This window comes from Asterias amurensis, chromosome 6 (genome assembly GCF_032118995.1).
Source record: "Asterias amurensis chromosome 6, ASM3211899v1".
NCBI lineage: Eukaryota > Metazoa > Echinodermata > Asteroidea > Forcipulatida > Asteriidae > Asterias > Asterias amurensis.
The window spans coordinates 16,217,942-16,232,496 of record NC_092653.1 but is presented as its reverse complement, the minus strand read 5'-3'; the positions used below and the strand labels follow the sequence as shown (position 1 = coordinate 16,232,496).

At 38.4% G+C, this 14,555-nt stretch overlaps 1 protein-coding gene across 7 annotated transcripts in view; it reads left to right on the top strand.

The window, feature by feature from the left end:
- The window catches only part of LOC139939118 (RNA-binding protein Musashi homolog Rbp6-like), a 198,125-nt gene that overhangs the window by 164,872 nt on the left and 18,698 nt on the right, over window positions 1–14,555 (top strand). For 3 of the 7 annotated variants that reach the window (XM_071934862.1, XM_071934857.1, XM_071934858.1), the window contains exons 10-12: window positions 1,798–1,842; window positions 3,640–3,690; window positions 8,830–8,898. In XM_071934862.1, the coding sequence (XP_071790963.1) occupies window positions 1,798–1,842; window positions 3,640–3,690; window positions 8,830–8,898 (165 nt within the window). Of the gene's footprint in view, window positions 1–1,797; window positions 1,843–3,639; window positions 3,691–8,829; window positions 8,899–13,539; window positions 13,648–14,555 lie in introns of all 7 variants that reach the window. The other 4 variants (XM_071934863.1, XM_071934859.1, XM_071934860.1 and 1 more) reach the window with 3 other exon arrangements.

Below are 14,555 nucleotides of genomic sequence, written 5' to 3'. Positions count from 1 at the left end.
AAGTAATTTTCCACGAATTTGATTTCGAGACCTCAGAAATAGATTTTGAGGTCTCGAAATCAAGCATCTGAAAGCACACAACTTCGTGTGACAAGGTTTTTTTCTCTTTTATAGTTATCTCGCAACTTCGTCGACCAATTGAGCTCAAATTTTCACAGATTTGTTATTTTATGCATATGTTGAGATACACCAAGTGAGCAGACTGGTCTTTGACATTACCAATAGTGTCCAGTGTCTTAAACAATGGTCCGCTGGCCAAATGCCAGTTATATCTTCCAAGGACAAGTCAAAATTCTGTCCAGGTGGTCCAGGGCCGAACTTCATAGCGCTGCTTAACCGTAAGCAAATTTTCGTGCTTACTGTAGCAGACAAATTTGCTAAGGTGCAAGCGTGTCCGGGTTAGCAAAAAAATCAGGCGGCCATATTGCACGTTCACTATGGATTTGCATTGTGATGTCATTTATTTTCTTGCAGTAAGTGCCAGTATGCAATATTTTGGGATACACCAAGCGAGAATACTGGTCTTTGACAATTACCCAAAGGTGTCCAGTGGCTTTAAACAGCAGCCCTCCCTCGCCATCTTCAATATTCGTCGGAGGTCATTTACCCGTCGTTCACAGAGATATCACAAATTCCTGTTCTCATGGATCGTTACCCCCAACTCATTAATACCTCACTCACTCACTCTGACTGAAAGCCTACCACCACGGGAAAGAAGAAGGATAAAAAAACTCAAAATGAATTTTTGATTGTCCGTCTTGTTTCACGCTTCATTACAAAGTTCTGTAAATTACACACCTTGTTATGATTGCCCGTTACAATATCCATATTCTCATTAACATTTTCATTAAAGATCAGGGCCCAAGATCATAGAGCTGCCCAAGCAAAACAAAAAATTAGCTAAGCACAATAAAATTATGCTTACCAGAGTAAGGTTACCAGCCAAAACACCAAGTCACATGTACTATTTGTGAGAGGTGTCCTGTTATGTGCATGTTTCTGCTACGCAGGAATTTGTTTAGCAAAACTGTCTGCCAAATTTCATAGAGGGCCCAATTTCATAGAGCTGCTTAAGCAGAAATTACTGCGTGAAAAATCCATGCTTAGCAATAATGAGCATGGTACCAGGCACAATTTTTACACCTGCCATTGTATTGTGGCTGGTAACCTAATTCTGGTTAGGATATTTTTGTTTTGTAGGCATATTTTGGGGCCCTGGTCTCCACAAGAAACAATGACCTGATTGAACTAAACAGAAAAAAAACCCAAGGGTGGTGTACAGTGTACATTATCTATTGGCAAGAAACTAAGTTGGCCTTCTTAGCAGTTACTTAATAAAGGGTCTGGGTACTTCTTGTAGGACACAAAACACAATGTCCACAGATTTACATCAAACTCTCACACTTTGAAGATAATGATGGTATATATAGCTTCCCTTGAAATATTTCTTGCTGAGGGGCTGTAGTTTTTGAGAAATGAGTAAAACAAGTCACACAAATTATTTTAGCATGTTAAAGGTATTTTTTTGTGACATGGTTTTACTCATTCTCAAAAACTATAGCACCACAGCTGTAGTAACATTGTAAGGTATGCTTTCTACTGTCATTATCTTCATCAAAGTTTAATGTAAATCTGTGGACATTGTTGTACAAAAGTACACGAATCCTTTAAGATTAAGTGCTAAGCTGTATTGTCTTAAGGTTATATTAGGCATCAAATAAGTGTCCACCTCAAGTAATTTTGATTGTCTGTTTTTTCCTCCCCCTCTCTCTCTCTCTTTATTTTTGTACGATCCAGTTGCACCGTGGAATCCCTATGCTCAAGGCACCTGCACTAATCCAAGTAAGCATCAAACCTGTTCCCTCCTCCTTCTTCCATCCCCCCCCCTCCCCCAGTCCCGTCTGTCTGTAGTCCCACAGGCACTCCACAGTCACCCCCTTTTGACAAATCTTCATGTCGACATATTGTTCAAGTGTACGTAGTTGTGAGCGGACTTCAGGGGCCACGGTTAGCCCTATCACTTGAGCAGACGGACTTCTTGCCCAACAGGCCAGCTGTTAAAACACTAACCCCCCTCTCCTCCTCTCCCTGGTCCCCGGTCATCACTGCCTTTAGAGAGGCGCTCTTTTAACCACCCTCTCTACAACTTGAAGAATATATATTCTTTGATGGGGGCTCTTTATGTGATTGTTATTCCCACATGCACGGAGCAATCAAAACAACTGTCAGTCAGAGAGCATTTGACTGACTGGCTAATTTCTATATACACGCTATTTTTCATTTCTGTCAATTTGGCAAACCTCCCCCCCCCCCACTCCCCAAAACATCAACTCTCCTTCTCCCAATTTTTTTTAATAAAATACTAATTAAGTTTTGGAGACAAGGCGACAGCCCTTTAGAAGCAGTTTGCAAGTTATGACTTTGCTTAAAGGGAATATTTTAACAGTGCATAGTTCACTGTTCCCAAGTCAGACAGCAAATGGTTTATAATTGCCACTGAAGTTATTTTGTAAAATATGTATAAATTAATTTTTATTTTATTATTATTATTTTTTTTTTTTGGGGGGGAGAGGACTCCTACATAAACCTCAGTTCAGTTTTGGGCAATTGTGAGATCCCAATTCCGACCAACCCCGTCCAACAAGGCAGGGGGTTCTCCCACTAACCCTGGGTTGGTCAGTCTTGGGAACCCTGGGTTGATCAGTCTTGGGAACCCTGGGTTGATCAGTCTTGGGAACCCTGGGTTAACCAGAGTCTTGGGAACCCTGGGTTGATCAGTCTTGGGAACCCTGGGTTGAACCGTCTTGGGAACCCTGGGTTGAACCGTCTTGGGAACCCTGGGTTAACCAGTCTTGGGAACCCTGGGTTGATCAGTTTTGGGAACCGTGGGTTGGTCATTCTTGGGAACTCTGGGTGGATCAGTCTTGGGAAGCCTGGGTTGATCAGTCTTGGGAACCCTAGGTTGATCAGTCTTGGGAACCCTGGGTTGGTCAGTCTTGGGAAGCCTGGGTTGAACCGTCTTGGGAACCCTGGGTTAACCAGTCTTGGGTTGATCGGTTCCTAGAAACCGTGGGTTGATCTGTTTATCTTTGACTTATACACTCTCTTTTAAGGTGTAGCATTTTTTCCCGGGTATGTTGGGGTTTAGTCTCCAACATAAGAAGGTTTTGTTAGTAATTTTGTTGAATATCATTTATGATCTTAATTTTTCCTGCCAGGAATCAGTTCTTTTACCTTGTCGACAAGAATTTTTGTTGAACCTCAACAACATTTTACTAACATGCAGACCTGTAGTTCAAGAGGTGTTCAAATTTTAATTTGCAAAAGTTTAATTAAATAAACACAGGAGGATTTGTTTTCGACATTTTTATGGTAGTATGTTACCTAACCACTCTCAAATGAGTTTAGCAATAGGTTAAAAAGAGTTGTTTTATTTTTTACTACAATCACACGTCTGAAACCTGAAACAATTCAACGTTTTGCAGTTTTTTTTTAAAAATATTTCCAAGAAGACGCCAGGTACTTGTTTGTTATATTCTTAGGGCTGTAGCAGCATTTGAATAGTTTGATTATATTTTCCTAACGATGAAAAATTAATGATATTATCGTCCATGATTTCCACACTATCTCACTCTCTAGGCTTATCTCCTTCTATGCCGATTCTTCTGGAGTCTGTCCCTAATGTGAAAGGCAAGTTCTCGGACAGCTTTCTCATTTTCTTGTCAAAATTGTCACCCGCCGTCGCAGGTGATTCTGTGTCGCTTAGCCCCCCCACTAAAGCGATTCGACATTCACACAGACAATCAATCCTGCACTTATTACATCATTTTTTATAAATTCTCAAAATCATTATCAATCAATCATTGTCTAAATTTATAGGCCTGGAATTTCATCTTTGAGAAGGGCAAGGCCTTTTTTCTTTTTCCCAAAGGGAACTTCTATTTGAGATCTTTAAGTCTATGGGAAACTTTGGATGGGGCACCAAGGCCACGACCAGGGGCAACAGATGGCCTCATTGTACAACCTTCTCCACCAAAACATTTTTTGGAACCTCAACAACTTTTTACTAAAATGGAGACCTGTAGTTCAAAAGTAGTTCAAGTTTTAATTTGAAAAAGTTTAATTAAAGGAACACGTTGCCTTGGATTGGACGAGTTGGGCTATAAAAAACGTTTGTAACCGTTTGTTATAAATCCGTATGATTGGAAAGATGTTTTAAAAGTAGAATACAATGATCCACACAAATTTGCCTCCAAATTGCTTGGTTTTCCTTTTACTTTCACTTTTCCTTTTACCGTGAACTAACACGGTCGGCCATTTATGAGAGTCAAAAATTTGACTCCCATAAATGGCCGACCGTGTTAGTCGACGAGGTAAAAGGAAAACCGTGCAATTTGGAGGCATGTTTGTGTGGATCATTGTATTCTACTTTGACAACATCTTTCTAAACATATACATTTGATAACAAACGGTTACTAACGCTTTTCAAAGACCAACTCGACCGATCCAAGGCAACGTGTTCCTTTAATAATAACACAGGAGGATTTGGGGAACTTTGGAAGGGGCAACAAGGTTACGACCAGGGGCAAGAGAGGCTGTGGCCTACGTGTAATTCCAGGCCTGAATTTGTTCAACTTTATCAATACTTAACCTTTAGCGACGGTTGACTCAAATCAAATTCAATCAGACTAAAATCAATTGGTCGATTAATCATCCCATCATGCTGCACCTTACAAATATACATTTTTCAATCGAGCACTCAAAACAGTTATCCACTTAATCAATCACAAATCAGAGTCAATCAACTCCGTAGAGAAATCCGTTTTCAATTAAATTGATAATTAGTCAGTTTGTTTAAATAACGAGCAGTGAACGATTTCCCTTGTATAGCAGAGCGAAATGCTCCACAAAAATTTCATAGTTGCTACCCAAAATCACCGTTTGCTACTCAATGTTAGCATTTAGTGTGCAAAAAACTTTCCAGTCTGTAAATATTATGCTATGCAACATTGCCAGACGAAATGGTTCCCTGATGAAATTAGTCAATCAATCATTGTTTTGATTGAGCTGATGAATTTGACGATCAAAAGAAAAAAAGTGACTGCTCGAGCTGTTGATCATTTCATTAATCAATCAGTTTTGAATCAATAACATGATCTTAGTTTTATATACAATTAGTCAATTGATCCATCTGAATCCTTCAAGTAAAAGGTTGTATTGATTAGTGAGCATTGTCTTTGTAAATTCCCCATTCAGTGGATTAACCAGTACATCAAGTACACACCCATCAAGTACACACCCATCAAGGACACAACCGAAATTCATGCTTTCCATTTGCACTGACTCATCACATGTAATAACCAATCAATTGATTAAGCCATTCAACAATCATAGATCAACCAATCAACCAATCAATCAATCAATCAGGAAGTCAATCGACATAATCAATTACTCTGTCAGGTAACTGATCACTCAAACATGTCACTCAGTTTCCACTCAACCACTCCTTGGCCTAAACTATTACTCAAACGCTAGATTGATGTAGAGAGCTTTGATATAGCTTTTAGTCAGTACTTGCACATTGTATAATTGGTAGTACAGTGGTCAGGCAGTTGTGTAATATAGATGTTGCTTATTATATTATTTCCGTTGTTTAATTGTTTAAGGAAAACAAAGCAGGAGTTATTTTGTGTGCTCAAAAGGAGAAAGTCACAACTTACGATTGGCAAATAGATATGTAGAACACAAGGAATATGCTCGGATCCTTTTGCACTGGCAGCCACACCCTTATTTTGTGTGCGGATAAAATGTGCTAAGCTATTCACAGTCTGGTGATAAACATGCGTACTTAACATTCTGAATACGTTTGAAAAACAAGAAAACGGGGGCGAGTGAGGAAAAAAGAGACGAGAAAGAAAAAAGAAAAAAGAAAAAAAGAAAAAAAAAGTGAGTTAGAAAGGAAAGAACATGTTGGCTGCTATTTCGATGCTGCCTAGACTTGTCCGAACAAGTTCTGGTGAAATATATTAGCGTTTAGGTTTGACTTGAAGGGCAACATGGTTAAATATGTGCCTGCAAGAAAATGTGACTTCTTTCTCGGAAAGCATTATCCTAAAGAAGATGGGCTCACAGTATTCTTATTCTTTTTTTAAAATTTGTATTTCTTTTCTGTTGTTAAAGGGAAGGTACACAGTTGGTAATTACTCAAAACAAATATTAACTTAAAAACTGACTTGGCAACGAGCATTGGAGAGCTAGATTTTGAGGAAGATGTATTTTCTCATTTAAATAATAAAAGACTTCTAGCTAGAAGTCTTTTATTCCTATCTGAAAGGACAAAAATTCGTCCAACAAGGGTGTTTTTTCTTTCATCATTTTCTTGCACCTTCGTTGACCGATTGAGCCCAAATTTTCACAGGATTGTTATTTTATGCTTATGTTGGGATACACCAAGTGAGAAGACTGGTCTTTGACAATTACCAAACGTGTACCTTCCCTTTAAGTGTTTTTTTTTTTGCTTGCGTCAAAGTCTTGTTATAGCTCATCATACATGTTATTGACCTAGGTTTTTTTGTTTTCTGTGTGCGTAAAGAAGAAGCTTATGCCACCACCGAGGGAACTACTCCATCAATAAAACATATTGCGTTTCAGATCTTTATGGTGCGAGGGAGCCATTGACTAAAAGTCCTGACTCCTATAGGTCAATTAACACCTTACACACAGGAAACCATAGCAGATGTTTCCCCTTTGTGTTTGAGAGTTTTTTTCTTGTGGGTAGATTTGCAATTATTTTATACCTGTGATAAATCAGCAGCTTTTTTTATAATTTTTTAAGTCTCGTCTCTCTTTGTTGCTTTTGTTGCCGCTGTGAAAGCATGAATCAAGCGAGAGGTTATTATACTGTGCTTTCATTTATCGATGTTTTCTTCAAAGGGTTTCCCCCTTTAGAGCCACAAAGGCTTTGATTGATGTTAGAATGGATAGACTAAAGGGATGTGTAGGGCGGAGCTTGTGATGTGTTTCACTCAATGTGCGGTGTGGTCTGCCCCCGGTATACCCCCAGTCAATCTCATCTGAGGTTTTTTTTTAAGCAAAAGAGTCGATGTAACATACAAAATATTGTGCAATGATTTATACTTGCTGGAATATTTTGATCGAGCTGTTCACATCATTGCACATATTTTTTGTTTCTTTTCTCAAAAGAAGTCGCTCAAAGAAAAATGCACCAATAAAAGCTAATGGCCTGATGTTTCAACCTTGAAGGCTTTATCGAAGGCTAAACAGAAATATGGTTTTGTTGTTGGTATGAGTCCCTCAGGGAGTAGTACTTGGTCTTCATACGCATTACTGCAGCTTGCTAATCTACTTGAAGAGGAAATTTGTCTTATGTCATGTAGCTCTGCGTTTTTTTTTATACTATTCAGATTTAGACTTGACTGGCAAAATTGTCTGGCCTCTTTTACAAGAGAACAATTTGTCTGGTTGTAACATCCTGAAAAAGAGAATGCGACAAAAGACGGTTCGATGTTGAGATGAAAACAAACACTTTTCTTTTGCTGCTTTTTCTTTCTTCTTTGTAAATATGTACCAACAAGCAGAAGTTTCTGAGCGTGTTTTTTGTTCATGTATAATTAGATGGATTGAGTGTTTCAAAGTCACTGTTCTCAATTTTTTATTTTATGATTATTTTGTTTTGAAATGAGTGTGTTTTCAAATAGATTACTTTATGAAAAATGCTTTATACCATCTTTTTGCTCAGAGTAGAACGGCACCCCTTTTACTGTTAAGGTATTGCTTGCTGACTATCCCTGTCCGATGAAACATGAGGGCTCAAGTTTCAAATTATTACATAGAGTTTGTTATCTCAAGAACTGTGCCTTGACATCAATTGTATTAATAATCAATATGTTGAAATCATTTTTGGGATTGAAGATGAAGATAGATCCTTGGATGTTTTAATACTTCTTTTTGGTACCTTTGTGACAGTCTCTTCTTTGTCGCAAGGTCAACCTGAAAGAAAAACTACATGGTCTTAATTAAAGCCTTGAGAAACCTACAGTATCAAGAAGTAATGCATTTCAAAAACAAAGTATGACTTATCGTTTTTTTCTGGATTTGTATGGTCTTTAAGCATATGTGGAAGGTAAGTGTGCGTACAAATACGTCGGCGACAAACAGTTTGTTTGTTAAAGGAACACATTACATAGCCTTTGTTATGAAATGAGTAAGGTTGGAAAGAAGTTTTTAAAGTAGAATATAATGATTAACTGAGATATCCCCTGAACATTTATTGTTTCCCTTTAACCTGATAAACTAACACGGTTTGTAATGTTGTGGAGTCCAAATTGTGGTTCTCAAACTGCCGGACTGTGTTAATTCCCAAAGTAAAAGCCAAACCACACAATTTTTAGTGGTATTTTGTTTGAGCAAAATTTGCATTAGGGATACGGAATATCCATTTTGGTTTTACCCGTATACATGTACACCGATGTGTGTTAGCACTGTATACTCGGTACTTTCTGGAGTTCTGTGAAAAGCTACCTTGCCTCTAGCTACAAGGCAATCTCTGTGGTCTAGTTGGTATGACACTGCTCTAGGATGTCAGAGGTTGTGGGTTTGAATCCCACCCATTGTATTCTACTTTAAAAAGATATTTCCAACTGTATTGATTTCATAATGAGCGATTGGAAGTGTCGAATCTGAAGGCAGTGTTTTCCTTTAATGAAGTCGGTTGATTGTCTCACTGTGAATAAATTAATCCTCAGTGAAAACAGTAAGCAGACAACTGTTAATAACCATCTATAATATTTTTTGTTTTTGTTCTTACAGGTTACCCAGCAAATTTTGCATTTGGGAGGTCCTATCCTGCTTACCCTCCCTTCACCCCATACTTTAGTGGTAAGTTTGACCCTTGACCCTGTTGGGTTTGTGTTGACCCCCCCCCCCCCCCCTTCTCGCTGACCTCATGGCACTTAAACATGGAATGACTTCAGCATCTTGTAAACAGTTACTTCTCATGTGAGATGTTTTCAGTTTTGTTTACGGGTGGACAAAATGAAAAATCGTCAAGTTCTTTCAATTATCCATCTACATGTACAAGGTTTTTCTCATATGCAGGCCTGATACTTCACGGTGGCAACAAAGGCGATTGCCTCCATGCTCCCTGGTTATTGGCTTGGTGCCCACGAAATGCTGCAGTAGACATTAACAATTTCCTCATAGGGTGCCCGCTACCAAGACAAAAATGCCTTGGTGCCCTTGAAATGCTCAAATAGAAATTTACAATTCCCTCATAGGGTGCCTTTTACCAAGGAGGAAATGCCTTGATGCCCTTGCCCTTTCAAAAAACGAAACATACAGGCCTGCATATGCAAAGAAAAGCTGGGAATATTTTCATTGCTCATAATGGATGTACAATGTAGCACAAACAAATTTTCTACATCACTGCAAATTGAAGATTTTCAGTAATATCTTCTTTGGAAATATTACACTGATTTCCACAAACGTCTGCAAACTAAGAAATTAAAGTTGTTTCCAAGATGCTGGATTCATTGTGATAGCCATTGCAGTAGGTAAACTGCTGTCTTGTGCCATTCACCCTGCATTATATAATTCCGCATGGTATTTCTGTTGTTTAGTTCCATCAAAGTTTTTCCTTCCCTATACACCCGATTGGCTCAGAGCATTTGTCAGCCTTAGCAACCATTACCATGGTAGTTGTGTAGCCAATTAGAATTCATTATTTTCCTCTTTTGGATTTGTAGTATTTAAAGAGAGTAGTTATAGAACATTTTCCTTTTTTTTTGTATAACAGAGGATTCACAGTGCTTTGTAAGTCGTGGGAGACTGAGTGAAAAGTGCACACAGAATAATGAAACCCCCAAAACCAACAAACTAAAAACGGCAAAATAACACAACAAATTATGCAAAGCACTTAATTTTCATTAAAGTTGCCCACGGATGTAGTGCTTTTCTGCTTTGTAGAGCTCCTTTGGTATTTTGATTTTTATTTGTGCATTTTATTTTATTTGTATCTATATTTCATTTTTTTTTTTGTGGGGGTGGAGGTTAAGATGTTACTTTTACACAGAGACATTGAATGAAATTATTTTTATTTTATTTTTTTATACCAAAATGGGAAATCATAGTGATAGAAATTGAAATCGTTCTGGACTAAATTGTTTCCACAGATTGACGTCTGAAATTACCAACTCTGAAACATTGCTTCTGGCCTAACCTGATTTATTTTTCATTTTCTGGCGACACTCCCTGACTAAAAAACAATTAGGGAACCACTAACCTTTTGATGATTGGTATAGGAAGCCAGTACTTGCTAGGCTGTAGGAGCTCATTAACTCATCTTGAATACAATTTTGCGGGACAACGATAAAAACTCTTAGGGTTTTTTCTTCAAATGGTTTATATAATGTGGATAATACACAGAGCTTAATGGTAGGGTCATGGTCTGGGTTTTGTCAAAGTAGCGCTGGTTTGTAGACAAAATTAGAAAGAATAAGATACAATAAGAGACACCTGTGAAAATTTCAGTTGAATACAGGGTCTGCTTGTTGAGAAAACAGCAAAATGCTCTCACAGTATTTTCACAAGAATAGATTCCTGCTTAGGGGGGTGGTAGCGAGTACCAAACGCATCTCTGTCTGCAGTATTCATGTACGGACACCAACTCTCAAAAATCTGTGGAACGATTCAGGCATGAATCGTTATCGAGATGTTTTGGTGGTAAAAAAAAAATGATCTAAACCATTTTACTTCGAAGGAAATCCTTTCTGAAAAAAGGTTTATACAATCAACAGCTGCAGCGCTTCTCAGCAAGTATAAGTTTTATGGTCATTAATATTTGGGATACTTAAAGGCAGTGGACACTATTGGTAATTACTCAAAGTGATTATCAGCATAAAACCTTACTTGGTAACGAGTAATGGGGAGAGGTTGATAGTATAAAACATTCTGAGAAAAGGCTCCCTCTGAAGTGACATAGTTTTCGAGAGAAGTAATTTTGCACGAATTTGATTTCAAGACCTCAGATTTTGAATTTGAGGCCTCGAAATCAAGCATCTGAAAGCACACAACTTCGTGTGACAAGGGTGTTTTTTCTTTCATAGTCATCTCACAACTTTGATGACCAATCAAGCTCAAATTTTTACAGGTGTGTTATTTTATGGCATATGTTGAGATACACCAAGTGAGAAGAATGGTCTTTGACAATTACCAATAGTGTCCAGTGTCTTTAACTAATCTATGACCCTACATTTAAGCTGTGTATGAGTAACGCATCATGTTGCTTGTAACTTGAGAGTGTGGCACAGTTATTGGTATGAAGATATAAGCTAATGTTACTGACATTATGCAGTGAGTTTACAGTGTTTGGGCTTTGCATCTATGGCAATGCAATATTAGGGTTGTACAGAAAGTCGGTCACCATTTAATAGTTGTTTAGGCTGCAGGTGTTTATTCGAGTTGGCTTTTGTTCAAAGCTAGTTCCAATTTGGCTTTTGCCCTGCAGGGCGTGGTTGTTGGATTCCAAGAAGTCATGACGGATATTCTTTTGTAAATTAGCCGACATGTTAAAGAGACCAGACTTGTTTGTGTGATGAATGCTTATTCGATTCGATTTTTCAAAATGGTTGCCTTTTGTGCTGATGGTGTTGTGTGTGGTGGGTTGGTTTGTTTTATATGCAATCTTTTTGGTTAAAAAGTTAGGTATGTTTACATCGGATGTAGAAACTCAATTAGGAATTGCGTTGTTTTTGCAAAAGAGTATCTCTATTTTGCAAAAATGTCTTATCTCGCATGGAAATGCCTCGTGCAAAACGCTGTAGTTTCTCACACCTACTTATTGTTTTGTCTGCACGTCCGGGCTATTTTTAGCTAGAAACCACACTTTGGAAAAACGTGTGCCTAACGTATAAGTACTGTTTTAGAAGATTTAACATTCATGCACTTACACAGCGGTATGGTATAAACACAATCCAGTTGCTCACATCAGAAGCCCAGGCAATTAGTGCACTTGTTTCTGGAAACTGGGCCAACCATTTAACGATGTGTTGTGCACTTTTACTTTCTGCAGCTGTCGAGGTTTGATTTCCTGTATGGCATTTCCTCCCAACGAAAACAAGTTGTTTTTGTTTCCATGTGGTTGTTTCCTTGAAGAGTGTAACTTTCCTTGAAAATGTCTTGTTCTGTTTGTTGGTAATTCAAACTTCTGCAGTAGAAACTGGGTGGTAGTCCTTCTTTTGGTAGAGTGATGATCAACACATTTGAAAACAGATGTTGTTTTGGGCAGCGGTGGGTTATTTTGCTGGGTGAACACAAAGGTGGCAATAGGTTTTTAGTTGGTGTGCTACTGCACACTTGTATAGAATCATGAAAAAGAGATTTGACCTGAAAATTTTGTGTTTCAGAAATCACCAGCATCAGGGTTGGTTGTGGGAGGAAAGCTTGGCCCTTTTTGTGTTTTTCAAAATGGATTTTAAGGGTTTTGGATCATACGCAAGGTTTGGTTGCAAATTGATTTACTTAGCTCTGTCGTGTTTCCCCCTTGCATCGGCTAGAAATTGCTTTTGTCTCCAAGTTTCACAGGCTTAAGGTTAACAAGGGTGGGAGGACCTGTTGTAAAATAAAGTTACTTGAAAGAAGGTAGACATGTATGTTAATTAACACATTAGGAAAGTGGTTTTTATTAACAATGGTTCTTCAAAGTTGAACTGGACGTTTTTCTTTGAAGTTTTCTCCTCTCGGTGGACTCTTTATAAATAACACTGATGTCTGTTGCATTTGCATGAGATGATGATGAAGTGTTACTTCAGGAGTGCATTCTGATAACCTTTGGAGCATGCTTTGTCATGATGTGGCCCACCTCTCAGGTTTGGTAATGGGGGCCAATCAATACACTATTTTTCCCCCTGAAACATTAAAACGTAAACCTAAATCTATGGGTGTGTATTTTCTGAGTTAAGAGTGACGTGTGTGTGTGTGTTGGGGGGGGGGGGGAGCCCCTGTGGAAGCGAGGATTGAAAGGGATTCACATGGACATTCTCAGTTTAAATTTGTGTTCAAAACCAATGGTGACATAGACATAGACCGTTAAATGTCTGTCGCGGTGGATGTTAATGGGGAGTAGAAGTCGGCAATCAGCAGTTCGCGTGAGAGCAGTGATCTTGCGAGAGCACAGCCACAACTCTAACTACCTCACCGCGGCAGACCATTAACGACTTGTCCACGATTCTAATGGTGACATCGATAAAAAGTCAAAACTTGAGAAAACAAAAGGAAGTCCTTGGTTTACAAGGTTACATTGAGTGTGTGGGTGTATGTGTTTTAAACGATTTGGTTGAGTGTTAAGAGAAACTGAAAAAAAGAACGTTAAATAAAGATCGGCCAGGTCCACTGAGTGGTCTGTTTTGGCTATGGTTGTTGCAGTGGTTTACGTATAGCCACAATTAAAGCAGCCATATTTTATGTGCACCTTTTCCAACCTTATATACTGTATGTCCGTGCATACCCACTACTCGTGCCCAGGGTTTAGCGGGGCAATGCCAGCCTTTACCCCCGGACACCAACGAGGGTCGGCAGTACGAGGGCGCTCTCCGGGACGTGGTGGCTATGCCAACTACCACGGCGCACCAGGTAACTGTTGCCTTGGTTACAAAATATAAAGGCACAATCAAGGCTTGTGTGGTGTTCAATCAGGATCCTCCCTAAAGTGATTTGAAAACAATGACCCCCAAAAAGTCAAACTTTTGTATTGTGAAAAGTCACCCACCCTTCGAAGACTCCATGTGTGTTTGAATTGTTATTCAATTCAATTCAGAGCAACTTTTTTTCCACATATTATCAAGAAGAAAAACAAAGTACTGTCAATTATATAAATATGTGGAGGCCACGTTCCAAAAAGTGGGGCTTGTCAAGGAACGGCCTAGAAAATGAAACAAAACAACAATTTTACCCTAGCCGAAATAAGCCTGCGAATGCGAAACAAATTTTGAAGTCGCAAATTCTTAATGAATAATTCGCATCAGTTGACTTGTGCTGAACTTCTGCAAAACATTTGCAGTGAAGACAGCCCAGTAAAAAAAAAATAAAAAATTGAAGTATGAACCAGGCTTTATGGGGATATTCATCCATATTATCAATTGATACTTTGTGGGAGGACCCTGTCATTGAAGGTGCAGTGTGGTCAGCTTAATTGTTTACATGGTTTTATTTGACTTTTTTCTAAATGCACTTCGTGTGGTTGGGAGTGGCTGCTGTAAAACTTTAAAAGTCTTGTTTTTAACAACCAATTTTTTTTCATCCAAATGTATATATATGAATTTTTTTTAAACACAATAAAATTACCCTTCACTGATGGAATGAAAATGCTGGGAGGGATTTTGAGAATACGTTATGGTATGATATCTTGCTGTAATAAGGTTATGTTTTTCGGATTCACTATTCATTCTTGATCTGTTGTTTACTTGAGAGAAAAAAACGTTATAAAAAGAACTGTTTTGAAAAAAGTTTCCTTTTAAACATTTTTCATAAGCCAAGGGAAG